The sequence below is a fragment of the Perognathus longimembris genome, chromosome 2, assembly GCF_023159225.1.
Source record: "Perognathus longimembris pacificus isolate PPM17 chromosome 2, ASM2315922v1, whole genome shotgun sequence".
Classification (NCBI taxonomy): domain Eukaryota; kingdom Metazoa; phylum Chordata; class Mammalia; order Rodentia; family Heteromyidae; genus Perognathus; species Perognathus longimembris.
This window is the reverse complement of record NC_063162.1, coordinates 628,043-655,096: the sequence shown is the minus strand read 5'-3', so window position 1 is coordinate 655,096 and position 27,054 is coordinate 628,043. Positions and strand designations below refer to the sequence as shown.

The 27,054-nt window shown below is 56.0% G+C and overlaps 1 protein-coding gene across 1 annotated transcript in view; it reads right to left on the bottom strand.

Moving 5' to 3' along the window:
* The window catches only part of Cfap46 (cilia and flagella associated protein 46), an 84,813-nt gene extending 65,175 nt beyond the window's left edge, over window positions 1–19,638 (bottom strand). Inside the window, 13 exon segments of the mRNA XM_048334671.1 lie at window positions 1,420–1,540; window positions 2,337–2,565; window positions 3,826–4,016; window positions 5,574–5,672; window positions 11,572–11,671; window positions 14,107–14,217; window positions 14,826–14,920; window positions 15,166–15,289; window positions 16,099–16,263; window positions 17,204–17,268; window positions 17,656–17,787; window positions 18,049–18,173; window positions 19,578–19,638. Coding sequence (XP_048190628.1) covers window positions 1,420–1,540; window positions 2,337–2,565; window positions 3,826–4,016; window positions 5,574–5,672; window positions 11,572–11,671; window positions 14,107–14,217; window positions 14,826–14,920; window positions 15,166–15,289; window positions 16,099–16,263; window positions 17,204–17,268; window positions 17,656–17,787; window positions 18,049–18,173; window positions 19,578–19,626 — 1,606 coding nt within the window. The 5' untranslated portion in view covers window positions 19,627–19,638.
* Window positions 19,639–27,054: the final 7,416 nt, after the last annotated feature.

Here is a 27,054-nt window from a genome sequence, read left to right as displayed (position 1 = left end):
CAATGCTCTGGATGGGTGGGTGCGCTATGAGGTAGGTGAGTGTGCAATGGTCTGGGTGGGTGTGCAATGGTCTGGGTGAGCAGATGAGCAATGGTCTGGGTGGATGTGCAATGGTCTTGGTGAGTGAGTGTGCTGGTGAATGGTACTGGTGAATGGGTGTGTAATGGTCCTGGTGAATGGGTGTGCAATGGCCTGGGTGAGTGGGTGTGCAATGGTCTTGGTGAATGGGTATGCAATGAGGTAGATGAGTGTGCAATGGTCTGGGTGTGTGTGTGTGTGATGGTCTGGGTGTGCAATGGTCTGGGTGGGTGTGCAATGGTACTGATGAATGGGTGTGCAATGGTCTGGGTGATTGGGTGTGCAATGGTCTTGGTGAATGGGTGTGCAATGAGGTAGGTGAGTGTGCAATGGTCTGGGTGGGTGTGCAATGGTCTGGGTAAGTGGGTGTGCGATGAGCTAGGTGAGCGGGTGTGTGATAGTCTGGGTGGGTGTGCAATGGTCTGGGTGAGTGACTGTGCAATGGTCTGGGTGAGCAGATGTGCAATGGTCTGGATGGGTGGGTATTCAATGATATGGGTGAGTGTGCAATGGTCCGGGTGGATGTTCAATGAGGTGGGTGAGTGTGCAATGGTCTGGGTGAGCGGATGTGCAATGGTCTGGGTGGGTGGGTATTCAATGATATTGGTGAATGTGCAATGGTTTGGGTGAGTGGGTGTGCAATGATCTGGGTGGGTGTTCAATGAGATGGGTGAGTGTGCAATCGTTTGGGTGAGTGGGTGTGCAATGGTCCGGGTGGGTGTTCAATGAGGTGGGTGAGTGTGCAATGGTCTGAGTGGGTGGGTGTGCAATGGTCTGGGTGGGTGTGCAATGGTCTGGGTGGGTGGGTGTGCAATGGTCTTGGTGAATGGGTGTACAATGAGGTAGGTGAGTGTGCAATGGTCTGGGTGGGTGTGCAATGGTCTGGGTAAGTGGGTGTGCAATGGTCTGGGTGGGTGTGCAATGGTCTGGGTGAATGAGTGTGCAATGGTCTGGGTGGGTGAGTGTGCAATGGTCCGGGTGGGTGTGCAATGGTCTGGGTGAGTGGGTGTGCAATGGTCTGGGTGGGTGAGTGTGCAATGGTCTGGGTGGGTGAGTGTGCAATGGTCTGGGTGAATGGGTGTGCAATGGTCTGGGACAGAGCGGAGCACTTAGATGATCCAGGCGATAACCACCTTGGATGGGAAGCCCAAGGCCGTGCCGTGGCTGAACCCCATCTTGAGAGTGGCTATGCTTCCAGGCCCTCAGCCAGCAGCCTTACTTGGGAGGAGGTGGAGTCTGGAGAGGAAAGGCTGACGAGGGAAGGGCAGGCTCAAGACAGCACCAGTGCACAGAGGCTCTGGAGCTGAGGAGGCTCCTCTGAGGGCACCGGGCACTGCTCACCTCTTGCCTCGTTCTCGCTGTCCAGCACAATCTGGAAGGTGTCGGGGGCGAGGGCCAGCCCTGCATTCACCAGGAGTGCCCGCTTCTTCCTCACACTGTCTTTTGGGATGGCTTTTTTTGCCTGCAGAAAGAAGTTTTGATATGGGGAGCAAGCTGTGTACAGTGGCTCTTCCAGGGACCTGTGAGAACTCTGAGCCTTTGACTTTTGGAGGAGGGGCTGTGGCTCCTCCTCGGCAGGCACAACAGTTAACTGTGGGCCTCCTGGTGGGTGGGTCCTTCCAGATCCCTTCTCAGTCCTAGCCTTGCAGCCTAGCCTGCTCCTTGTTCTTGAGGTGCCTGTACTCCAGAGTCCCCTTGGCCTCGTTCTTGGTCTACAAAGGCTCCCTGGTCCTCTTTGGCCTTGTTCGTGGATCTGCATGGCCCCCAGGTGCCCCTTGGTCTGGCTCTTGGGTCTGCATGGCTCCCTGGTCCTCCTTGGATTTGTTTTCGGGTCTGAATGGCCCCCGGGTCCCTCTTGGCCCTGTTCTTGGGTCTGCATGGCCCCCGGGTTCTCCTTGGCCCTGTTCTTGGGTCTGCATGGCCCTCAAGTCCCCCTTGGCCCTGTTCTTGGGTCTGCATGGCCCCCGGGTCCCCCTTGGCCCTGTTCTTGGGTCTGCATGGCCCCCGGGTTCTCCTTGGCCTTGTTCTTGGGTCTGCATGGCCCCTGGGTCCCCCTTGGCCCTGTTCTTGGGTCTGCATGGCCCCCGGGTTCTCCTTGGCTGATTCTTGGGTCTGCATGGCCCTCAAGTCCCCCTTGGCCTTGTTCTTGGATCTGAATGGCTCCTGGGCCCCCCTTGGCCCTGTTCTTGGGTCTGCCTGGCCCCCAGGTGCCCCTTGGCCTGATTCTGGGGTCTGCAACCCTGGGGATGAGCCCTGACCTGCTGGATGGCCATATTGGCCTTGTCCTCGGCACGCTCAGGGGACTGGTACAGCATGGTGCAAAGGTGTATCCGGTTGAAGCCCATCCTGATCTTGTCCTGGTAGAGGCCCATGGTGTCCAGGGAGGAGGCCTTGCGCAGGTGCTCCATGGCAGTCTCCAGCTGGTCTGCGTCCTCCTCGATGTGCCCCAGCTCCATGTGGACTTGGCAGCGCAGCAGGGTCATCAGACTGGGGTGGAGACAGGTGTTAGCAGGCCCTCGGGGGCGCACCAGGCATGCGCTGTGACCAGCAGCCCTCCTGAGGGTGGCACCCAGTGCCTTCCTGCTTGCTAGCCTCCTTCTTGTCATCGCCCTGCCTTGAGGGGCCACAAGTTGGGGGAGAGGGGCAGAGATGGTCTCTGCAGACCACTGGAACACACAGAGCCCACCCTGCAGGATCCCTGGGCCCTGGGTTTGGGCTGAAAAGCAGCGAGTGGGCCTGGGCCATCGTGGACCATCTAGCTGCTGTGGAAGGCCCTCAACATCCTCGCCACGAGGGAGCAGTGCAGCCCTTTCCCCCCACCTCCGGCCAAGAGCCCCATCCGTGTTCAGGGCAGAGGAGCCAGCTAGGGTGGATGTGCAGCTCGCGTGCAGCCCGTGCACAGCACAGAGCAGCAGCAGGGGTGTGGAGCGTGAACCCTAACACCACCCCATGCAGCTGCCCCCCGCCCCTGCCCCCAGAGCTGAGGGCCCAGAGGTGGCTGGGGTGTGGGTCACAGCCAGAGAGGGGCCGAGGGGAGGAAGGACAGAACGCCCCCATCTGCGTCGCTAGTTGTGACAGCTACCAGACAAAAACCAGGGCACAGAAGAAGGCAGGCTCTGCACTCAGGGAGGGGCCCGTGTGCTAGGAGCCCCTGAGCAATTCCCCACGGAAGAGGATGAAGAGGCTCGACACCCAACGCCCTGGCAGCTCTGTTGTTGAATTCTACCCAATGTCGAAGGGAAAAACCACAAGTAGACCACGAACGTTGGAAAATGATTTCGGAAAGACGTGTTACAGCTCATTTTATAGAGGCAGCACGGCCTTGGTGTCAAGCCTGACGGAGAAGGGAGCTTTGCGGCAGGCATGTTGTGCAGGGAGACAGGTGAGCGTGCTAAGAGGGTGGAAGATGCTCACCCCGGGTCTGAGGGAGATGAGGAGCATCCACCGCCAGACACAGACGCGCCCTCCCAGGGGAGGCTACACTCTCCCAGGACACGGAGCGTGGGGACTCGTGGGGCCCGGGGCGCAGGGACCCCGCCCAGCAGGTCCCACGGCAACTGCAGGCCCGGAGCAGATGCCCACCCCAGGGGCCTACGACCACGGGAGGAGAGGACCCCAGGCCGGCCGTGTGAGCCCGGGGGCTCCGGGGATGCTGTGCGGGCCGCAGATGACGCTCAGGGCGGCGGCTCCGCCCCTCCCTCCCCGGCCACGGGCCCCTGGGAACAGCGCGAGGTCGGCGCGCCCCACCTGTCCACCTTCTCTAGGATCTCGGCGACGTTGGTGAGCGGCTTCCGGAGGTGGTGCCGCAGGCTGTGCTGCAGCAGGGGCAGGCAGACGTTCCACTGGGTGGTGCAGACCACCTGGATGACCTGGGGGTCCCCCAGGCGGATGGCGTGCTGCAGCAGGAAGTCCAGCCTCTTGATGATGCTCAGCTGGTCCTGCGGGGGACAGCGAGGCTGGATGCCAGGGCCGAGCGCGCGTGTGCTGGGGCCTGGACGGCGGGCAGGGGCAGGTGCACGCCCACAGGGCCCGCACGCGTCAGACCAGATCCCTGGTCTCCTGGGCAAGGTCCGAGCTAGCCTGCATGGCGGGGAACAGATGCTTTCCAGGACACCTGCCCAACGGCTTGAATGTGTCTCTCCCGTGAGAACAGACAGTCTCTCTTTCTTAATCTTGTCTAACTGGGGCCTTCTCCTTGTGTTATTACCCAGGTAACAACCACTCTGGTTTGTGCTTTGTGCCCTTCTCAATAGAGAGGCTGTGGGCTGGGTGTCAGGACCTGGACAGGCTCGCCATGCTCCAGGCCTTCCCTAGATGAACGCCCAACGCGCCCCCCCTCTGCTTCTCCCTCTCGCTGCTTGTGAGCCCCAGGGTGGAGCTCACGCTGGGGATTCATGGCCTGTCTGGACAGACCAGGAGTCTGTCAAAGCCTGCAGACCAAAGCCAGGGCCCCTTCAGAGTCCTTGTGAGCAGAGGTGTGGTGGACACGACCACGCAATCCACAGCCAGCCTCAGTTGCAGCCTGTGCGCTTCATAAACCAAGCCCAAGTTTGGCCCACTGCCTGCCAGGCTGCAGCACAGGTAGCCCCAGCCCTCAGTGGTCACCCTGGCGGAGTCAGCCCGGAGTAGGTGGACCCAGGCAAACCCACCAGGGGATGGCAGATGCCCAGAAGAGAGCAAGCTGGGTGTGGGCCGGCCCCTGCCTCCTGTGCGGGGGACCTGCGGGACAGCTGCCCTGGCTGCAGCAGCAGCTGGCAGCAGCAGTGGCTTGGGGGTCTGGTGCCAACCCCCAGCCATCTCAGGAAAGCAGCCTCCGCCCACCTCAGAGCTGCCAGGCACTCTCCGTTCCCACAGCCTTGCCTTTCCTTTTGTGGACTGCCAAATTCTTATCGAAGAAGAGTCTACAGGGATTTCTAGACCCACTTTCACCAGCGCTTGCAATTTCATACCCTGTCTTTAACCTAGTCTCCCCAAGGAGGCTGTGTGTTCAGAGACAGCCGCAGGCCCCCTGAGCAGCGCTATGTCTAGCCGGGGCGGGGCAGCAGGAGCCCCCCCCCTCCACCAGCCCAGGGGCCCTGTGCCTCACAGAGGGCTCCCTCTCAACATGAGCCAGGCTGGCCAAGGTCACCCAAGAGCAAGCAAGTGTTGCCAGGGGTAGGGAGGGACCGGGAAGGGTGGAAGGCTCTGGTCAGTCTGCAGGAGGATGAGCCCGACCTACTAAGAAAACACAGTGGCCTTGGAGCCGTCAGAGACCTCCTGAGGCCCTGTGACCCAGGCCTCTGCCCGGGGACCGGGTCTCACCCGCTCCCACAGCCCCTGTCCTGGGCACCAGCGCGCCAGGCCACATCCAGCAGCAGGGCCAAGGCTCTATTGGCGACACATTCAGCCTGTCATCAATGCAGTACTCCCCCGCCCCCCCCCCCCCCGCAAGCAGGCCGCAGGGCAACTGCAGAGCAGTGCCCCGCACACAGAGACTCTTGCGTCTGCGGCTTTACCTCAATAGCTCCTCGCATGTAGAGTTTAACTCTGCTTTCGATGATCAGAGCCTCGAATTCGCATTCTAGACATTCGATTTCAATTGGCTTCCCAGAGTCCTGTGGATGCAAGGAGGAGACTTGTCATGAAAGCCACCACGCGTCCATTGACACAAGGACCACATAAACCATGGTGGTGCACGAGGCAGAAGTTCAAGAGAGAGAGAAAAGACACTTAGGAGCATTGCTCAAGGTTTCCAAAAGACGCAAAAGACTTCAGTGAGAAAGCTAATTTGTAGTTACTGTTTTACCTTTTCAATAGGAGGGGAAAGCCCGTTGATTGCCATGGACCTTGAAGTTTTAAATAATTTAAACGACTCAGATAAAGTCCTTCTAGCAATTTTGCCAGCATGTCTCCTTTTAATTCCTGCCTGGGGCCCTGGGGGCTGTGGAACTAAGCCTGGAGTCCTTCAGCTCCTGCCACCCCCCCTCCCCCGATAAGGGAGTGGCAGGGAGGGCCCCAGCTCAACACCAACACCAAGGACTCCTGGAGCAGACCTGATGTCCAGCCATCGCGAGGGCCACCCAGGAAGACGGGCCCCGCTCGCACTCTGACCCAGTGTGAGGCACCCCTGGGCCCCGCCACAGGCTGCCTGCATTTATCAACACAACCCCTTTCATCCACCTTTCAACCAGAAGTTTTCACCTAATGATAGTTTTTTTTTTGGGGGGGGTGAGTCTTTTTTTAAATAGCTTCATTAAAATATACATTACATACAGCAAAATATAACATTTTCTTTCTTTGTTTCTAAATTCCTTTGCTTGTGCTGGGGCTTGAACTCAGGGCCTGGGCACTGTTCCAGGCCTCCCCTGAGCCACTGTCCATCCCTGCCCACGTGTTATCTGATGGCCAGGGTAGAGACAGTTTCATTTCCATGGAAACAATACGTTCGTTCACACTCAGATGGTCTAGTGGTCTCCCTCTTGCCGAGTGCACTGCTTCTTGTGTGTCAAGCCCCCGTGCTGGCCTGCAGCAGATTCTGCAGGCCTGTTGGTATTCCGCCCCCCCCCCAACATGCGGGACTGGGCACATTGCGGGTGGCCAGTGAGCACAGCAGAAAGAGGGCTGCAGCCTTCGAGACCTCTCCACCCCTGCTCAGAGCAGCACGCGGCACTCCAAGGAGCCTCTCGTGGCTTCCTAAGCTACAGGCAAGGCAAGCGAGCGCTCTGAATACTTGGGGTGCAAGCTCTCAAATGTCCTCTGGAGAGCAGTGTTGTTTGTGTAGGTGAGATTCTTCACAGGGAGGCCCAGATCTGATGACATGCGCTTGTAATTGCAGCAACAGAGAAGGGCAGCCTGGACAGCGAGAACTGGACCTTCTCAAAGACAACCCAAAAAGCCAAAGGGCTGGGGGTATGGTTCAAGTCGTAGAGAGCCTGCCTAGCAAACCTGAAGCCTTGAGTTCAAAGCTCGGCACTGAACGTAACCTTCTGCGATACGCAGAAGTTAAATAGGAATGAAGTGTCCAGTTACCAAGGCTAGAGAGCTAGTGATACATCACTTCTGTGGAAGAGCACTCAGCCTCCGATGCCCCGATGTGAGCGAGAGGAGCCACTGGTGGCATGGGCGGGGGCTGGTGATGCAGGAACACAGGACGGGCAGATGGGAACTGGCAGACATCCCCTCCGTGTGACCATGCACAACACAGCTGAGGTCGGAATGACCACACACACACCACACTTGACTACACACCACGCACGTGAAGAGGGCTAGATGACTACATACACCACACGTGACCACACATCACACAGGAAGAGGACTGGATGACCACGCACAACACATGTGACCACACACAATGCACGTGAAGAGGACTAGATGACTACATACACCATATGTGATCATGCATCTCAAGTGAAAAGGACTGGTGTGACCACACAGTGCACACATGACCATGCACAATGCATGTGAAGAGGACTGAATGACCACACAATGCACACATGACCACGCACAACACACGTGAAGAGGGCTGGATGGCCACACACAGTGCACACGTGACCACATACAACGCACGTGAAGAGGGCTGGATGGCCACACACAGTGAACACGTGACCACACACAACACACGTGAAGAGGGCTGGATGACCACGCACAGTGCACACATGACCACACACGGTGCACGTGAAGAGGACTGGATGATCACACAGTGCACACGTGTCCACACACAACACACGTGAAGAGGGCTGGATGACCACTCACAGTGCACACATGACCACACACAACGCACGTGAAGAGGGCTGGATGACCACGCAGTGCACACGTGACCACACACAACACACGTGAAGAGGGCTGGATGACCACTCACAGTGCACACGTGACCACACACAACGCACGTGAAGAGGGCTGGATGGCCACACACAGTGAACACGTGACCACACACAACGCACGTGAAGAGGACTGGATGACCACACAGTGTACACGTGACCACACACAACGCATGTGAAGAGGGCTGGATGACCACGCACAGTGCACACATGACCACACACAACACACGTGAAGAGGGCTGGATGACCACGCACAGTGCACACATGACCACACACGGTGCACGTGAAGAGGACTGGATGATCACACAGTGCACACGTGTCCACACACAACACACGTGAAAGGGCTGGATGACCACGCACAGTGCACACGTGACCACACACGGTGCATGTGAAGAGGACTGGATGATCACACAGTGCACATGTGACCACACACAACACACATGAAGAGGGCTGGATGACCACACAGTGCACACGTGACCACACACAACACACGTGAAGAGGGCTGGATGACCACACAGTGCACACGTGACCACACACAACACACGTGAAGAGGACTGGATGATCACACAGTGCACACGTGACCACACACAACACACGTGAAGAGGACTGGATGACCACGCACAGTGCACACGTGACCACACACAGTGCATGTGAAGAGGACTGGATGACCACACAATGCACACGTGACCACACACAACACACGTGAAGAGGGCTGGATGACCACACAGTGCACACGTGACCACACACAACACACGTGAAGAGGGCTGGATGACCACACAGTGCACACGTGACCACACACAACACACGTGAAGAGGGCTGGATGACCACACAGTGCACACGTGACCACACACAACACATGTGAAGAGGACTGGATGACTACACAGTGCACACGTGACCACACACAACGCACGTGAAGAGGACTGGATGACCACGCACAGTGCACACGTGACCACACACAACGCACGTGAAGAGGACTGGATGACCACACAGTGTACACGTGACCACACACAACGCATGTGAAGAGGGCTGGATGACCACGCACAGTGCACACATGACCACACACAACACACGTGAAGAGGGCTGGATGACCACGCACAGTGCACACATGACCACACATGGTGCACGTGAAGAGGACTGGATGATCACACAGTGCACACGTGTCCACACACAACACACGTGAAGAGGGCTGGATGACCACTCACAGTGCACACGTGACCACACATGGTGCATGTGAAGAGGACTGGATGACCACACAATGCACACGTGACCACACACGGTGCACGTGAAGAGGGCTGGATGACCACACAGTGCACACGTGACCACACACAACACACATGAAGAGGGCTGGATGACCACACAGTGCACACGTGACCACACACAACACACGTGAAGAGGGCTGGATGACCACACAGTGCACACGTGACCACACACAACACACGTGAAGAGGACTGGATGATCACACAGTGCACACGTGACCACACACAACGCACGTGAAGAGGACTGGGATGACCACGCACAGTGCACACGTGACCACACACAACGCACGTGAAGAGGGCTGGATGATCACACAGTGCACACGTGACCACACACAACACACGTGAAGAGGGCTGGATGATCACACAGTGCACACGTGACCACACACAACACACGTGAAGAGGACTGGATGACCACGCACAGTGCACACGTGACCACACACGGTGCATGTGAAGAGGACTGGATGACCACACAATGCACACGTGACCACACACAACACGTGAAGAGGGCTGGATGACCACACAGTGCACACGTGACCACACACAACACACGTGAAGAGGGCTGGATGACCACACAGTGCACACGTGACCACACACAACACACGTGAAGAGGGCTGGATGACCACACAGTGCACACGTGTCCACACACAACACACGTGAAGAGGGCTGGATGACCACACAGTGCACACGTGACCACACACAACGCACGTAAAGAGGGCTGGGATGACCACACAATGCACACGTGACCACACACAACACACGTGAAGAGGGCTGGATGACCACACACAGTGCACACGTGACCACACACAACACACGTGAAGAGGGCTGGATGACCACGCACAGTGCACACGTGACCACACACGGTGCACGTGAAGAGGACTGGATGATCACACAGTGCACACGTGTCCACACACAACACACGTGAAGAGGGCTGGATGACCACACAGTGCACACGTGACCACACACAACACACCAGTGCACACGTGACCACACACAACACACGTGAAAAGGGCTGGATGACCACACAGTGCACACGTGACCATACACAACACACATGAAGAGGGCTGGGATGACCACGCACAGTGCACACGTGACCACACACAACACACGTGAAGAGGACTGGATGATCACACAGTGCACACGTGACCACACACAACACACATGAAGAGGGTTGGATGACCACACACAGTGAACATGTGACCATGCACAATGCACGTGAAGAGGACTGAATGACCACACAGTGTACACGTGACCACACACAACGCATGTGAAGAGGGCTGGATGACTACACAGTGCACACGTGACCACACACAACACACATGAAGAGGGCTGGATGACTACACAGTGTACATGTGACCACACACGGTGCACGTGAAGAGGGCTGGATGACCACACAGTGTACACGTGACCACACACAACGCATGTGAAGAGGGCTGGATGACCACGCACAGTGCACACGTGACCACACACGGTGCACGTGAAGAGGGCTGGATGACCACACAGTGCACATGTGACCACACACAACACACGTGAAGAGGGCTGGGATGACCACGCACAGTGCACACGTGACCACACACAACACACGTGAAGAGGACTGGATGATCACACAGTGCACACGTGACCACACACAACACATGTGAAGAGGGTTGGATGACCACACACAGTGAACATGTGACCATGCACAATGCACGTGAAGAGGACTGAATGACCACACAGTGTACACGTGACCACACACAACGCATGTGAAGAGGGCTGGATGACTACACAGTGCACACGTGACCACACACAACACACATGAAGAGGGCTGGATGACAACACAGTGCACACGTGACCACACACAACACACGTGAAGAGGGCTGGGATGACCACGCACAGTGCACACGTGACCACACACAACACACATGAAGAGGGCTGGATGATCACACAGTGCACACGTGACCACACACGGTGCACGTGAAGAGGACTGGATGATCACACAGTGCACACGTGTCCACACACAACACACGTGAAGAGGGCTGGATGACCACGCACAGTGCACACATGACCACACACGGTGCACGTGAAGAGGACTGGATGATCACACAGTGCACACGTGTCCACACACAACACACGTGAAGAGGGCTGGGATGACCACACAGTGCACACGTGACCACACACAACACACGTGAAGAGGGCTGGGATGACCACGCACAGTGCACACGTGACCATACACGGTGCACGTGAAGAGGGCTGGATGACTACACAGTGCACACGTGTCCACACACAACACACATGAAGAGGGCTGGGATGACCACGCACAGTGCACACGTGACCACACACAACACACGTGAAGAGGGCTGGATGACCACACACAGTGCACACATGACCACACACAACACACGTGAAGAGGGCTGGCGTGTCTGCTCCCACGTGTTACCCATATGATCTGCCATTAAGCCACTTACTTGGTTTTCGATTTTCTTCAGGTCTGAGATGCAGTCAGAGGCTATTTCCTCACATTTCAAGGTCAGAGAAAGATGAGCTAATTCGAAAAGCAAAAATATCCTGGAAAGAAACAACAAAAGGCACCGGCTCAGCAGGATTCAGGAAAGAAGTCTGCATGGCTGCTCACACAGCCCATCTGTGCACACAGCCCATCTCTGTGCACACAGCCATCTCTGTGCACACAGCCCATCTGTGCACACAGCCCATCTCTGTGCACACAGCCCATCTCTGTGCACACAACCCGTCTGTGCACACAGCCCGTGTCTGTGCACACAGCCTGTCTCTATGCACACAACCCGTCTCTGTGCACACAGCCCGTCTCTGTGCACACAGCCCGTCTCTGTGCACACAACCCGTCTCTGTGCACACAGCCCGTCTCTGTGCACACAACCCGTCTGTGCACACAGCCCGTCTCTGTGCACACAACCCATCTGTGCACACAGCCCGTCTCTGTGCACACAGCCCATCTCTGTGTACACAACCCGTCTCTGTGCACACAGCCTGTCTCTGTGCACACAGCCCGTCTCTGTGCACACAACACGTCTCTGTGCACACAGCCCGTCTCTGTGCACACAACCCGTCTCTGTGCACACAGCCCGTCTCTGTGCACACAACACGTCTCTGTGCACACAGCCCGTCTCTGTGCACACAGCCCGTCTCTGTGCACACAGCCCATCTCTGTGCACACAGCCCATCTCTGTGCACACAGCCCATCTCTGTGCACACAACCCGTCTGTGCACACAGCCCGTGTCTGTGCACACAGCCTGTCTCTATGCACACAACCCGTCTCTGTGCACACAGCCCGTCTCTGTGCACACAGCCTGTCTCTATGCACACAACCCGTCTCTGTGCACACAGCCCGTCTCTGTGCACACAACCCGTCTGTGCACACAGCCCGTCTCTGTGCACACAACCCATCTGTGCACACAGCCCGTCTCTGTGCACACAGCCCATCTCTGTGTACACAACCCGTCTCTGTGCACACAGCCTGTCTCTGTGCACACAGCCCGTCTCTGTGCACACAACACGTCTGTGCACACAGCCCGTCTCTGTGCACACAGCCCGTCTCTGTGCACACAGCCCGTCTCTGTGCACACAGCCCATCTCTGTGCACACAGCCCGTCTCTGTGCACACAGCCCTTCTCTGTGCACACAGCCCATCTCTGTGCACACAGCCATCTCTGCACACACAGCCTGTCTCTTCACACACAGCCCATCTGCACACACTGCCCATCTCTACACACACAGCCCATCTGCACACACAACCATCTCGGCACACACTGCCCATCTCTGTGGACACTGCCCATCTCTGCACACACAGCCTGTCTCTTCACACACAGCCCTGCTCTGTCAGGACTCAAGCAGGAGTGACAAGATGACATGAAATAACAACATAAGATGAGCCGACCAGTTTCCGGGCCCGTCGTGCTGGCCACCCTCCTTCTGGGGCAGGCCTGGCTGCTCTGCACCCTCCCCTCCGTGCTGGGCCACCACCTGCTGGACCCCTGGGTGGCACGAGGCCACACAAGTTCATCAGGATGCTGCCCTGCACAGCACCCATGCTGACAGCCGGGTGAGGGGCTAGACAGCACAGGGAGGGACAGCCTTCTGCCTGGACAGTGCCTGCGACATCCGAGATGTCATCAATTGCTTTCAGCGGCAACTGGCAGGCTTACGCTAAGAGCATATGGGAGCCCAAAGGCCTGTATGGCCAACCAACTTTGAGAAGGAACCAAGTTGTAGATGAAGATTCCTAACAGGCTGTGAGGCTGAACTGAGAGTGTGCTGTGCACAGACTAGGCTGGGCCTCCTGGCCTCCGTGCCTGGCCTCCGTGCCTGTGGAGACTGTCCCATAGCATCTGGTTTGAAAATCCACCATGTGCTGGCAGCCATTCACAGCAGAAGCTGCCACAGAGCCTCCAGACAGACGGGGCCACGGGACCCCAGGGGCAGGCCACAGAGCCTCCAGACAGACGGGGCCACGGGACCCCAGGGGCAGGCCACAGAGCCTCCAGACAGATGGGACCACGGGACCCCATGGGCAGGCCACAGAGCCTCCAGACAGACGGGGCCACGGGACCCCAGGGGCAGGCCACAGAGCCTCCAGACAGACGGGACCACAGGGGCAGGCCACAGAGCCTCCAGACAGACGGGGCCACGGGACCCCAGGGGCAGGCCACAGAGCCTCCAGACAGACGGGACCACGGGACCCCAGGGGCAGGCCACAGAGCCTTGAGACAGACGGGGCCACGGGACCCCAGGGGCAGGCCACGGAGCCTCCAGACAGGGCCACAGGACCCCAGGGGCAGGCCACGGAGCCTCCAGACAGACGGGGCCATGGGACCCCAGGGGCAGGCTCATGAAGCCAGCAGAAATGACCACAGGCCCCTGATGGACAGAGTCACAGAGTCACCAGACAGGGCCACGGCCCCAAGTTCTGCATCATCTCACACCTTCTGGCACTTTCTATATGGTCAAGTGGAAACACACTCACTTCTCTTCCTTGACGGCAGGAAAGCGCTGGTGATTGTAGTGGCTTAAATTTGTATAGGCTCTTACTAGAATTTCATTGAAGTTTTCTGGAACTTCATTTTTATCCAGTTTTCTAGAATTAATTCAAACAAAACAAACGGACAGATTTGTTCATAGTATTCTAAGGAAGCTAAATCTGTGAATCTGCCTTCCTCAAGAGAGTTTCCTCCCCAGCTCCCTTCCGCTCCCCCACGGCCCATCCTGCCTCGGGTTCTTCCCACTCAGGCCCTCGGCCTCCACGCCGCGGCCTCCGCGGTCCCCTCAGCCTCTGCAGTCCCTGAAGTCTCCTCACCCCTCCTCAGCAAACACGCAGACCTCCACCGTGCTGACCCCTCCTGCCTGAGCAGGGCTGCCGCAGGCCACAGCCCGCTTGTACAGGCCACACTCTGTCCTCCGGGAGGTCCGACCCCACTCATGACCCCTGCCTCACAGGGAGCAGTCTGGACTTGTTAGTGCGTGATCTGTCGGGAGCCTGACCTGGCGAGATGCACTAGGAAGCACCAGGCTCAGCCGGGGCTCCCGCTACCCCCCCAGGACCCGCTCTTCCTGCTGGAGGCCTCATTGGCCCCTCTCCACAGTCAGCAGGGAGGCAGAGCAAGTGGGGTGGCTTCAGACCCCCAGAGTCCCTGTCCCCACAGTCCTAAGCTCCCCAGGGGAGGTGACAGTCCCCAGGCCACTTACGCCTTCAGTGTGTTAATGTGGAAGGAAACAGACAGGTTAATGGAACTTTTCTTTTCTTCCTTTAATTGGAGTTCATCCATTAACTCATGACGAACCTGACATAAAATAAGCAGAGTATTGATTTGGAGCCAAATGAGGAGTTAGATAGAGAGCTGTAAGGTAAAGTGGATAGAAATGGTAACATTGCACATTTGCAATAGCAGGGCAGCGAAAGCCCCGGCCTGGCTTCGTGTGGCTTCCTTTTGTTTGTGGGTGCTTGCATGAGTGCATGCGTGTGTGTGTGCGTGTCTGTGTGTGTGTGTGTGTGTGTGTTAGCGGTCTCTGAGCAGCTGCTTCTCACCATGAGGGAGTAGATCTGCCGGTACTTGTGCGGCACGCTGGCCTTGATGAATGGCGCCGCCATGGTGCAGAACTTGGCTGCATCCTCCTTTCTCCCTGCCTCCAGGTAGCACTCCAGAAGCTCCCTGGCAACACAAAGACCCAAGTGCCAAGTCTCCCAGGACCCTCCCGGAGCCTCCCGGGGCAAGCGCGAGTGCCAGGCTTGTGCAGGTGCCGTCCTGTGGTTCACAATCTTTAGAAAGAGCCCCGAGGACCCTAAGACAGACTGCTCCCCGGGAAGGACCAGCAGGAGAGGAAAAGACTCATCTTAATGAGGAGGGACATTCAAAAAGGAAACCTGAAGGAACTTTTTTTTTTTTAATCCATGACAACTTCATTTAAAGGCTCTCTGAATGGCCACGAGCCCACAGTATGGAGGGAGATTCAAGAGTGGAGCCTGGTTTGGGTGCTACGGGACCCTTCTTGCTAACACTGGCCAGGTCCCTGGCCTGCATGAACAGCTCTCCTTCCAGGCTGGCCCACAGTGACCAGGCCAGTGCTGATGCTCTATCTGTGTAGGCTGTGGCTTCTCAGGGCTGCAACTCTGCAAGCTCAGCTCCTCCTGAGCATGCAGGCACTCCATGTTGTCTCATGGCATAGCTATTTGCTAACGTGCCCACTAAGCTAGGAATTCACTGCACTAAGATTCTCAAACTGGGGGCTGGGTCTAGAGATGGAGCTACAATTCCTTTCCGTGGAGACCGGACACAGCTCTCTTGTCTATAGAAGAGTCACAGTGAGAGGCAGCCAGGGGTTCCACCAAGAAACAACCACCTCTGACAAGACACTGTGGGAGAGACAGCAGGGGACCTACAACCTGACCCTGCGAGATCGCAGTCCAGGGGGTGCACAAGGCCTTTCTCCCTGAGTGGCCAGGGCAGGGTACCCCACTTACATCATCAGCTCCGCTCGCCACTCCTTGTCTTCCTCCTCTGTCTGATTTAACACGTTGACAATCTGAGAGAGGCTGGGGATCACAAAGTGATGATAGCCTGGCTTAAGGAATGGCCTCACCATGTGCCAGTACAGCACCGATGCATTGTACACCAGGAAGTAATACCTGTGGGCAGGGAGTCAGGTCAGGGTCAGGAGCGGCACCCACGGGGGCTCCAGAGCCCAGCCCTGCCCGCAAGAAAGAGCAGGTGCCTCCCACAGCCAAAAGAGGTGGAGTCCAGTCTCAAGTACTTTACCTACCCAGCATGCACAGGACCTAGCCCCGCCCCTGACCCTGGCCCCACCCCTGGCCCTGCGCCCCACCCCGTGCTGCCTGAGCTGTGGTGTCCCCTGGGGTGATGACCCTGTCATGGCTCCCAAGTCTGGACTGGGCCGCTCTCATTCATTCTACAGAGTTGTCAGCCCCTTGAAAGCCCTTAGGGAGGTGTGGCTCATGAGCATCTGTGTGAGCAGAGTCATTTCCCCTTCTAACAAGACACCCCTGTGATCAAACACCCTTACAGGGGCTGGGAATATGGCCTAGTGGCAAGAGTGCTTGCCTCCTATACATGAAGCCCTGGGTTCGATTCCCCAGCACCACATATATAGAAAATGGCCAGAAGTGGCGCTGTGGCTCAAGTGGCAGAGTGCTAGCCTTGAGCAAAAGAAGCCAGGGACAGTGCTCAGGCCTTGAGTTCAAGGCCCAGGACTGGCAAAAAAACCAAAAACAAACACAAACAAACAAACACCCTTACAAACAAACAGGGGCTGGGAATATGGCCTAGTGGTAGAATGCTGGCCTCGCATAATGAAGCCCTGGGTTCGATTCCCCAGCACCACCTATATAGAAAACAGCCAGAAGTGGCGCTGTGGCTCAAGTGGTAGAGTGCTAGCCTTGAGCAAAAAAGAAGCCAGGGACAGTGCTCAGGCCCTGAGACCAAGCCCCAGGACTGGCAAAAAAAGAAAAGAAGACAAAAGAAACTAAAACAAATCAAACCACGTAGATAGGGCCACTCGGCAAGTGTTGGCACAAACCCAGTTAGAGACAGCAACTTGCCAGGGCCTACCTTGGCTCTCCTTTTGCAAAGTTTATAGCCTTCATGTACTGAGTCACACAATTTTCAAATTCCTCCTAAAACAGCATAAAGAACACACAAGTAAAATGACCTTGCCACCTAAGTACCCGCCACTGCTGTCATTTCTGTTGACGCTCATACTGAAGATGGGGTGTTTACACACAGAGGGGGTGCTGTGGGGAAAGCCTGAGTGAGGAGATCACGAAACCCAGCTGTCTGCACCAGGGTACCGGCCTTCCCTCGCTCCCTTTCGCTCCCTCGGAAACAGCTGCAGGGACAGAGGGCAGGAACACACTGCATGGGAAGGCGGGAGGGTCACGTGGACACACGTCACTCATCCGACGAGCAGTGACTGCAGTCACCGTGAAAACACCATTCAACTCTGAGACCTATGCACACCGCCACCCCCGTGGAGGATTGAGGAGGGGTCCAGCTGCTCTCACCAGGTTGTCCGCCGACTGTGGGGCGCATAATTGGGCCCTGCACAGGTGTGCTCTGCCCAGAAACTGGGTGATGGGTCCCTTCACCTTGAAGTACATCTGGATGCAGTCCTCGCTTTCCTCGAGCCGTCCCATCTGCAAGACAGCACGACCGGAAAAGAGCCAGAAAGGTACTCTTCAGATGGGGCCGCCCAAGTGCAGGCCCTCTGCCCCCACAGAGTCCCCCACCTGTCCCCCACCCACCCCTACCTCCCTCACAGATTCACTGACCCCTCCCTTCCCCCAATGGGTCACTTCCTCCCACCCCCCCACTGGCCTCTTCAGCTAGACTCATCCAAGGGCAGGGATGCGCTCAGGACCTGTTGCCCTCCCACCCTGGACCCTGGGCCCCATCACCTTAAGGGCCTGCTCTGCACACAGCACAAACAGGTCTGGGCTGAAGCTTTCTGAAGGGTCGAACTCAGACTTTCCCAGGTTGGCAGATTTGATCAGCTGGTAGGCTCGTTCCAGGGCCTCCCCATCTATCAGGGCAGAGATGGTGCTAGGTGTCGGGACCAAGGCCCCACCCACCTGGGGCATTGTGGAGCCCCCCCCCCGCCCCACGGCAGGTGTCTGTTATATTCCGAGAGCGAGAATAATCCATGTGCCTCCCACAATCTAAGGTGGGAAGGGGTCTTATTTACAAAGGGATTTTATCTACAACCTAAAACCTGGAACCAGAGCAGCTCTCCACCTCCAAATGCTAGCCCGTGACTTCCTTGTCCTAGGCTAGTTACCCAGAACCCAGACCTGAGACCTGTCTTGACCTGAACTCGGAACCTCCACACCTTTATCTCCAACCACCTCAGCCTCCAAACCTCCAAACCTCCAGAGGAGCAGCTTCCTTCCAGCAGGCCTGGCCTCTCCCCAAGCTCTAAGCCTCAAGCCTCCCCACAGGCCTTAGGCTTCTCTGCGGGCCTCAAGCAGGCCTTGGGCTTCTGACTCCTCCTCAGGCCTCAGGCTCTGGACTCTCCCACAGTCCTCAGGCTCCGGAATCTTCTCAGGCCTCAGGCTCTGCTCCACTCCTCTTGGGGGCTCTGTTCCGCTCCATTCCCCTTGCTCTTCTCCTCCTCCTCTCCTCTTCTCCTGTTGCTTTTCTCCTCCTCTCCTCCTCTTCTCTCCTCCCCTCTCCTCCCCTCCCCTTTCCCTCCTCTCCTCCCCCCCCCCTTGCAGGCAGCCTATATACACCCTGGGAGCTCTCTAGCCCCATCCCCCTCCAATCGCCAGACCAATTTGGAGTGCCACCATGGCTGTCTGGACCAATTAAAAGTGCCACCATGGCTGTGGGGGGCGGGGCTCCCTAGGCTGCCTCTCCCTAACTCCTGATCCAGCCTAGTGCCATGCCCCCTCCTACACAGTGACACAGCAGGGGGTGGGATGTCCCTGCCCCTCGGGTTATTACAGTGCCATCCAACTGGGGCCTGATGGCGTCCCCCCATGGCCTGTCCCACCCAGCTGGGGCCTGGTGGAGCCACCCCCCCACGGCCTGTCCCACCCAGCTGGGGCCTGGTGGAGCCCCCCCCCATGGCCTGTCCCACCCAGCTGGGGCCTGGTGGAGCCCCCCCACCCCATGGCCTGTCCCACCCAGCTGAGGCACTGTGGAGCCCCCCCCCCACGGCCTGTCCCACCCAGCTGGGGCCTGGTGGAGCCCCCCCACCCCACGGCCTGTCCCACCCAGCTGGGGCATTGTGGAGCCCCCTGCCTGTCCTTAGACAAATGTCTAGCCTTGGCAGCCCTGGAGGCCTCAGGTTCCCCTCTGCTCTGATCAAATACGGCCCTCAAAGAGGGCTCCCTTTGCCTGCGTAGGGGACGGGGCCTAGGCCTCCCATTTGGGGTCAGAGGGCCCCGGCCTCTGAAGAGGAGGAGGACAGCAGTGCCAAGGATACCTTGGTGGCTTTCTGCGCGGGCCAGCTCCTGTGTGATGACCAGGTCCATGGCGCCTCTGTCCAAGATCAGTCCACCACTGCCCTGTGGACCAACGGCGGTTGCCTAGCGACCAGCGGGACGCGGACCGCGGGTGGGCGGGGCCACACTGGCAGCTCCTGGCCGGCTGGCCGGAAAGAGGCGGGAGATCAGGGGAGTGAACCGGCTGGGGCCGGCTCTGCTGGGGAAGGCCGTCCTCCATCCACTCACCCTCCCTCCATTCTCCCGCCTGCTGGCAAAGGAGTGGCAGCCACACAAAGCCACCCAGGTGAGCACTGCCTCAGGGCGCCCGGCACCCAGCCCTTGGCTGTAAAGAGAGGAAGCTGGTGCAGGGAGGCTGGGGCGGGGCCTGCGGCTGTGAAGGGGTGTGGCCTTGTGGGGGGGAGGCTGGGGCGGGGCCTGCGGCTGTGAAGGGGTGTGGCCTTGTGGGGGGAGGCTGGGGCGGGGCCTGCGGCTATTAAGGGGTGTGGCCTTGTGGTGGGGGAGGCTGGGGCGGGGCCTGCGGCTGTGAAGGGGTGTGGCCTTGTGGGGGGGAGGCTGGGGCGGGGCCTGCGGCTGGGAAGGGGTGTGGCCTTGTGGGGGGGGGAGGCTGGGGCGGGGCCTGCGGCTGGGAAGGGGTGTGGCCTTGTGGGGGGGAGGCTGGGGCGGGGCCTGCGGCTGTGAAGGGGTGTGGCCTTGTGGGGGGGAGGCTGGGCAGGGCCTGTGGCTGTGAAGGGGTGTGGCCTTGTGGGGGGAGGCTGGGGCGGGGCCTGTGGCTGTGAAGGGGTGTGGCCTTGTGGTGGGGGAGGCTGGGCAGGGCCTGCATCTGTGAAGGGGTGTGGCCTTGTGGTTGGGGAGGCTGGGGCGGTGCCTGTGGCTGTGAAGGGGTGTGGCCTTGTCTGGGGGGGAGGCTGGGGCGTGGCCTGCGACTGTGAAGGGGTGTGGCCTTGTCGGGGGAGGCTGGGGCGGGGCCTGCATCTGTGAAGGGGTGTGGCCTTGTAGGGGGAGGCTGGGGCGGGGCCTGTGGCTGTGAAGGGCTGTGGCCTTGTGGGGGGGAGGCTGGGGCGGGGCCTGCATCTGTGAAGGGCTGTGGCCTTGTGGGGGGAGCCTGGGGCGGGGCCTGCGGCTGGGAAGGGGTGTAGCCTTGTGGGGGGGAGGCTGGGGCGGGGCCTGCGGCTGGGAAGGGGTGTGGCCTTGGGGGGAGGATGGGGCGGGGCCTGTGGCTGGGAAGGGGTGTGGCCTTGTGTGGGGGGAGGCTGGGGCGGGGCCTGTGGCTGGGAAGGGGTGTGGCCTTGTGGGGGGGTGTCTATAGATTGTCAATTGCTATAACCCTAATAATTGTTTTATGGGGTTTGGGTTTTTCGGGGTTTTTTTTGCCAGTCCTGGGGCTTGAACTCAGGGCCTGAGCACCGTCCCTGACTTCTTTTGCTCTGCCACTTGAGCCACAGCGCCACTCTGGCTTTTTCTACATATGTGGTGCTGAGGAATTGAACCCAGGGCTTCATGTATTCGAGTCGAGCACTCTGGCCCCTAGGCCATGTTCCAGAGCCCCTAACCTTCATAATTGTTAACTGTTGCTGAGCATCGCCTCCCGTTCTGGGGGTTGAATCTGATAACCTCCTTTACTGTGGAGAAGCTCTTTAATTTGATGCATTCCACTTGTCACAGACTTGCCCTTATTTCCTGGGCAATTGGGGTCCTCTGTCTTCCCTTCAGAGATCTTCCCATGTTTTCTTATAGTAGTGTCAGAGTTTTAGCCTTTACACTAAGATCTTTGACCTGGTTTGAGTGAGGTTTTTCTACAGGATGAAAACAGGGGTTTCTCTTCAGTCTTCTTTCCATTTGGATATCTAGCCTTTCCAACAGCATTGGTTTCAGAGGCTAGCTTTTCTTCATCATAGAGGGTTTTGGTTTTTTTGGCACATTTATTGAAAGTGAAATATTTGTAGCTGTGCAGAGTTATTTCTGGACCTTCTATTTCATGTGTTTGTTTTTGTGCCATGTTGGTTTTGTTCCCATGGCTCTGAGGCATAATTTGAAGTCAGATAGTGTGATACCTCCAGCATTGTTTTCTGTCAAGTTTGTTTTGGCTGCTTGAAGTCCATATGAGCTTTAGAAGTGACTTTATCTCCTAAGAATATCCTGGACATATTGTAGTTTGTCCTAGAAACTTCCTATGGTGTGAATGAAGGATCTCTGTCCCCTCAAACTTCCTATGATATGAATGAAGGATCTGTTTCCCCTAGAAACTTCCTATGGTGTGAATGAAGGATCTATGTCCCCTTTCTATGCAGCAGCTGTTTAGTTCTAAATGCTTATATGTAGGAAGAAACAAACTCTTCTCTTCCTGTCACTCCCTGCCCTCTCTCTTGTTTTTCTCTGTTTCTCAAACTCTCTGTGTAGCTTCGGCTGACTTCACACCATCTCAGCCTCCCACGTGTGGGGAGTACAGGCATGTCCCACCACACCCAGCTCCATGTTCATCTTGTTAGCCCCTTGGTCACTTTCTGTCTCCTGGAAGACTTCCTGTGGAGACCCTTACCGGGCTCCCGCAGGAATGTTTCCCTGACAATGAGGAAGGTCACAGCCTGAGACGCAGCCCACAGGAATGAGGAGAACAGATCTCTGATGATTATTACATTTAAAATCTCTTAAATTCCTAAAAACGTGATGCATGATGTAATGTAGATATAAATGTATTCACGTGTATACTTGTGACAAATTGTGAGAACGAGGGAAAAGTATAGCTTCTTCCCGAGCTCCTAGAAAAAACAGGGCTTGTAAAATTTCACTGTCTTATTAGAGTTTGCTCTTGGCTTCCATAACTCCATTTTGGTGACTCCATGCTAGAGGGCTGCACCCCCACCTGTGAGACTAGTTCCTTGTAGTTTGACATTTAGAAATACATGTAGCCCTTGTTCCTCTCTGTATCTAGGTAGCAACCGTAGTGGTGGATTGTGAAAATGATCATAGTAATAGATTATAGAAGTAATCATAGTAGTTATAAAAATGCCACGGTGACTGTCGGGTTGGTCCACTTATGACTGAGTACTGGATTGTTTTAGCCTGCTCATGCTTGCTTAGTTGATATTAGGCAAACATGCTAACAATTGTTAAAGTTGATACTAGGTCAGCCTGACCGCAGACATTCTGCTTCTGTGCTTCCGTGACCGGCTTGCTTAACCGGTTTGTGACTTGCTCTGACCCCCTACATTGACCCCCTGCGTCTGTGCTATGTGGCCACCTGCTGTAGAATGCATAGCTTCTACCTTTAAAAGCCCAGCCCTGCCCAGCCCTGCGGTGGCTCCCTGCTGTTCTTTACCCTCCTGATGGTGGGGAGCAGACGCTGTGCACAGCTTAAGACTCCTCACCCGCTGGACTGAGTGCTGGTGATTTGATTGTCAGGAGTTGGAGTCCTGGGTGACCAGGATACTACATAATGTGCTACATGCGTAGGTATTCTGTGACCCACAGGGGCTCACATCTGGATGAACGCATCATGAGTCAAAATACTGATTCCACCTGACCCTCGACTCTCACAGTGGTGTCCAGCTCCCTCCCACCCCCACCCCCCAAGCTGGGGGAAGACCTGGGGTCTGGCCTTGGGACTGACCTGGGGGCTGGCCTGGGGGAAGACCTGGGGTCTGGCCTGGGGGATGAGCTGGGGGCTGGCCTTGGGACTGACCTGGGGTCTGGCCTGGGGGATGAGCTGGGTCTGGCCTTGGGACTGACCTGGGGGCTGGCCTGGGATGTGGCCTGAGCCCTCCAACATGTCCCGCGTGCCTAGCTGCACGCTATGGTCAGGGAAAAGGTCAAGATTGCCTTCTGAAGTGTGGTGCTGTGGCACACGTCAGAAAACAGGGTCGTCCTTGGTATCATTTTCAAACCTGTATGTCCCCTTTGCTTCAGGTTCTGGAGCAACACACCAACCTGAAGATCGATGCCCAAATCCCTACTAATGCAGCATCTGTTCATTCACAAAGACAGCTCTCAAGTGGGTCTTTGTTTATTCATAAAGATTCTCAGCACCATGTGATTAAATATTTACTTCTGTCAAGGAAGTATCTCCCAAACATTATACAGTGAGAGAGTTTCTGAATCTGAGACCATTAAATATTAAAACTCATTTTTTCTTATTATACAATAGTCATAAATACCAAGTACTGGGACACAAGTTATGTCTATTTTTCTTGCTAGATGTATTTCACTCCAGTCACTCCAACCTACTTTGCTTGCCTGAGAACTGAATATGGAGGTTGTAGGGTGTTATGCATAACCCCAGAAGTCCATGTCCTTTGCAGGAGTTCCCAGGCTCCCCCTGGCCAGCAGTACCTACCCCCCCATGTCCCCTGCTGCCCCTCCCCGCTGCTCCCTCTGACCCCCTCCCCCACTGCTGCCCCTCCCTGCTTTCCCACCCTTGCTGCCCCACTCCGCTCCCCCCTCCCCCACTGCCAGTCCCAAGGAGCCCACACTTCTCTCCCCTGTGTGTGGACTGCCTGCCGGAGGAGCTCACGGAACCCAGAAAGACAGACGGTGCCTATCCTAAGCACTGTGAAGAAGCCACCGCGCCTGCGCCGACAGCCAGGTGACGAGGCTTTTCCTCTGTGCCTTGGTGGACAGGAAGTGGGCTGGGCACTTTGAGCACTTTCCCCACAGCTCCCAATTTTCTTCCACTCAAAGTAGTCCTCATGCCAAAGGGTGCATTTTGATCATCAGTGTCTGTCTGCCTGTCTGCTTACCTTCTTGTCTGTCTGTACATCTGCCTGCTTATCTCTGCCTGTCCATCTATCTGTCTGCCCCTCTATCTGCCTGCCCTCTGCCAGCCTGCCAGCCTGCCTGCCTGTCTGTGTACTTGACCATCTGCCTGCCTGCCTGCCTGTTAGCCTGACTGCTCATCAATCTGCACGACAGTCTGCCCGTCTGTCTGCCCGTCTGTCAAGGATCCTGCACTTGGAGTTACAGCAGTAAGGTTCTTGTGTGTCTAGCAATTTGCAAATATCGTTGAACTCTCTGCTGATGATGTATTGATTTACATGTCTACTGACAAGAACAAGCACCGAGTATCTTCACACCATGCCTACACAGGCTGCCGTCAGACTCGCTGAATATTGGCCAGCGTGATGAGAGGACAGCTTTCCTCTGTAGTTCTAACGTGAGTGTGTTTTATTAGGAGCTAATTTAGGCGTCTTAACTGCAGGGCTCAACTTCATTTCCTTCTTGTCAGCTGGCCATCATAATTTTTACAAACGGTCTTTAGCCAGCTCTTGGCGGTGTCAGGTAGATTTGTCTGACACTTTATATGTTAAGGAAATTACCACTTTGTGATTTATACCGAAGTTATAGCTCATACTTCTGTTGCTGTCTTTGATCTTGGTCAGAAGAATTTTCACAGTCAAATGCAGCTGAGTTCTCAGGCTGTCTCTACGCCACGCCTAGCAGCACCGCCTTGGCTCCCGAGAGGGTCTAGCCGTCCTGGTCTCACTTTCCAGCACGGCCATCTTTGATGGGCCTGCTTGTTAGGAGATCCCGTCAGCCCCTGGCTCGGGCCATCCCGTGCGCTTAAGCTGTCTCTGCAGAGCTCACAGTACTGTTTTGGTTGTTCCAATTTACAATATGTTTCAGCATCTGCTGTGTCAGGCCATTCCTCTCTTTGAAGCCTGTGTTCATTGCATCGTTCAAGACTGTATTTGCATGTTTATTTCTATGTGAATCTGGTCTAGATAAGAAAACACACACACACACAAACCAGAAAGCAGAAAACATCCTGTCGGCATTGTTACTGGGATTGTATTCAAAGTATAGATGACTTTAGAGAGACTGACATCTCTCAGACAGTGCAGTGCGCCGTCCAGACGTGGTGTGATCTCCCCTTCAGTTTCCTTGTTCTTCTCGTTGATGATATTGACTTGGAATTTGTGTCTCCATATGGGTAAGTGAGGCTTATTGATATGGATAGGCCTCTAACGTGGAGGGGGTGGGGGAGGGCACACCACGGTCTGAGAAATACCTACGCTGTTGTACTGCTTCCATAGTCTGGGTGGGTCAGGACCTGTGAAACTGGACTGCATCTATTCATTGTTGTTTGGAGCAGATTCCTGGGTCTATGTCTGTGTGCACATGTGCATGTATGCATGGGTTTTGTGTGTAAGCATGTGCGTGTGGGTGTGGATGTGTGCATAGGTCTGGATATGTGCTTGTGTATGGACACAGTGTATGCTACAGCAGCAGGTGCTGAGGTGACAGTCAACAATTCAAGAACACATCTGCTACCATGAGCACCTTCGAGGGATGCCTCAGCACTCAGGGAAAGCAAGGGTGCCTCCAGCTGAGATGAGAGAGATTGTGTGGGCAGAAGCCAGCCTGTCTTTCACGAGGCCTCCCTGTGGGAATGGTTGCTTCGCCTAAGCTTCACCATTTTAAGTGCAGCCGCCATCTTACACAAAGTTACTTTAGTTAAATCACATCATGTCAATTATTTTTCTGGGGGCTAGAGGTGTGGCTCAAGTGGTAGAACACTAGCTAAGTGAGAATAGTTGTTCTAACAAGTTCCTGTGTTATCCTGGTTTGGGTTGACTGCTTGGATCAACTTTTAACCCCTTTCAGAGTAGCCAGTTGCACGAGATTGTGAGCCTAAGTTCTGACCAATGGAATGAATGGCATAAAAGTTGGGCCGGCTGCTGGCCCAGGGTTTGCTTACTGGCTTCTTGCTGCAAGAGGCCCCTCGGCAGAAGGAAAATCAACCTTTCAAGCTGGCAATGTCCCGAGTCATTTCCAAAACACCCTCAATCGTTGCCCTGCCCGCAGTTGCTGTCTGCAAAGTCTCATCTCTTCCGCTATGCCTGATGGCAAAGACGTTGATTCTAAGTTTGTATGAGCTGTGTGTGCGTGCACAAGTGCATGTGTGTGTGCGCGTGTGCATGTGCATATCTGCATGCGTGCACAAATGTGTGTTCACGCATGGCATTGTGTATGTGGCATGTGTAGACGTGTGCATGTATGCGTGTACGTGTGTGTTCGTGTTTGTGCAGATGGTATGTGTGTATACACACATGCACGTGTGTGCATGGCATGTGTGTGCATGTGTGCGTGTGTGAGGGGTGTGTGAACAAACTTCTTCTTTCTCTTGTTAATCTGTCTTTTGTCAGTTTTATTTGCAGAATCCCAAGAAGAAACCTCAGAGGAACAGTTTGGGTTTTTCTTCTACCTGATTTTCTTATTTTGTATATCTCTTCCTTGGTTAGATTTCCTAATGATTTCTATTTTATTGTTTTAAGAATCAGCTTTTGGATTTGGAGTTGTTTGTTGATCCTATCATTTTCTTTTTCTTTTCTTATGCCCAGGCTGGGGATAGAACTCGGGGCCTAGAGGCTGTCCCTGAGCTTCTTTAGCTCAAGTCTAACTCTCTACCACTTGAGCCACAGTGCCACTTCAGCCTTCTTAGAGATTTTATTGGAGATAAGT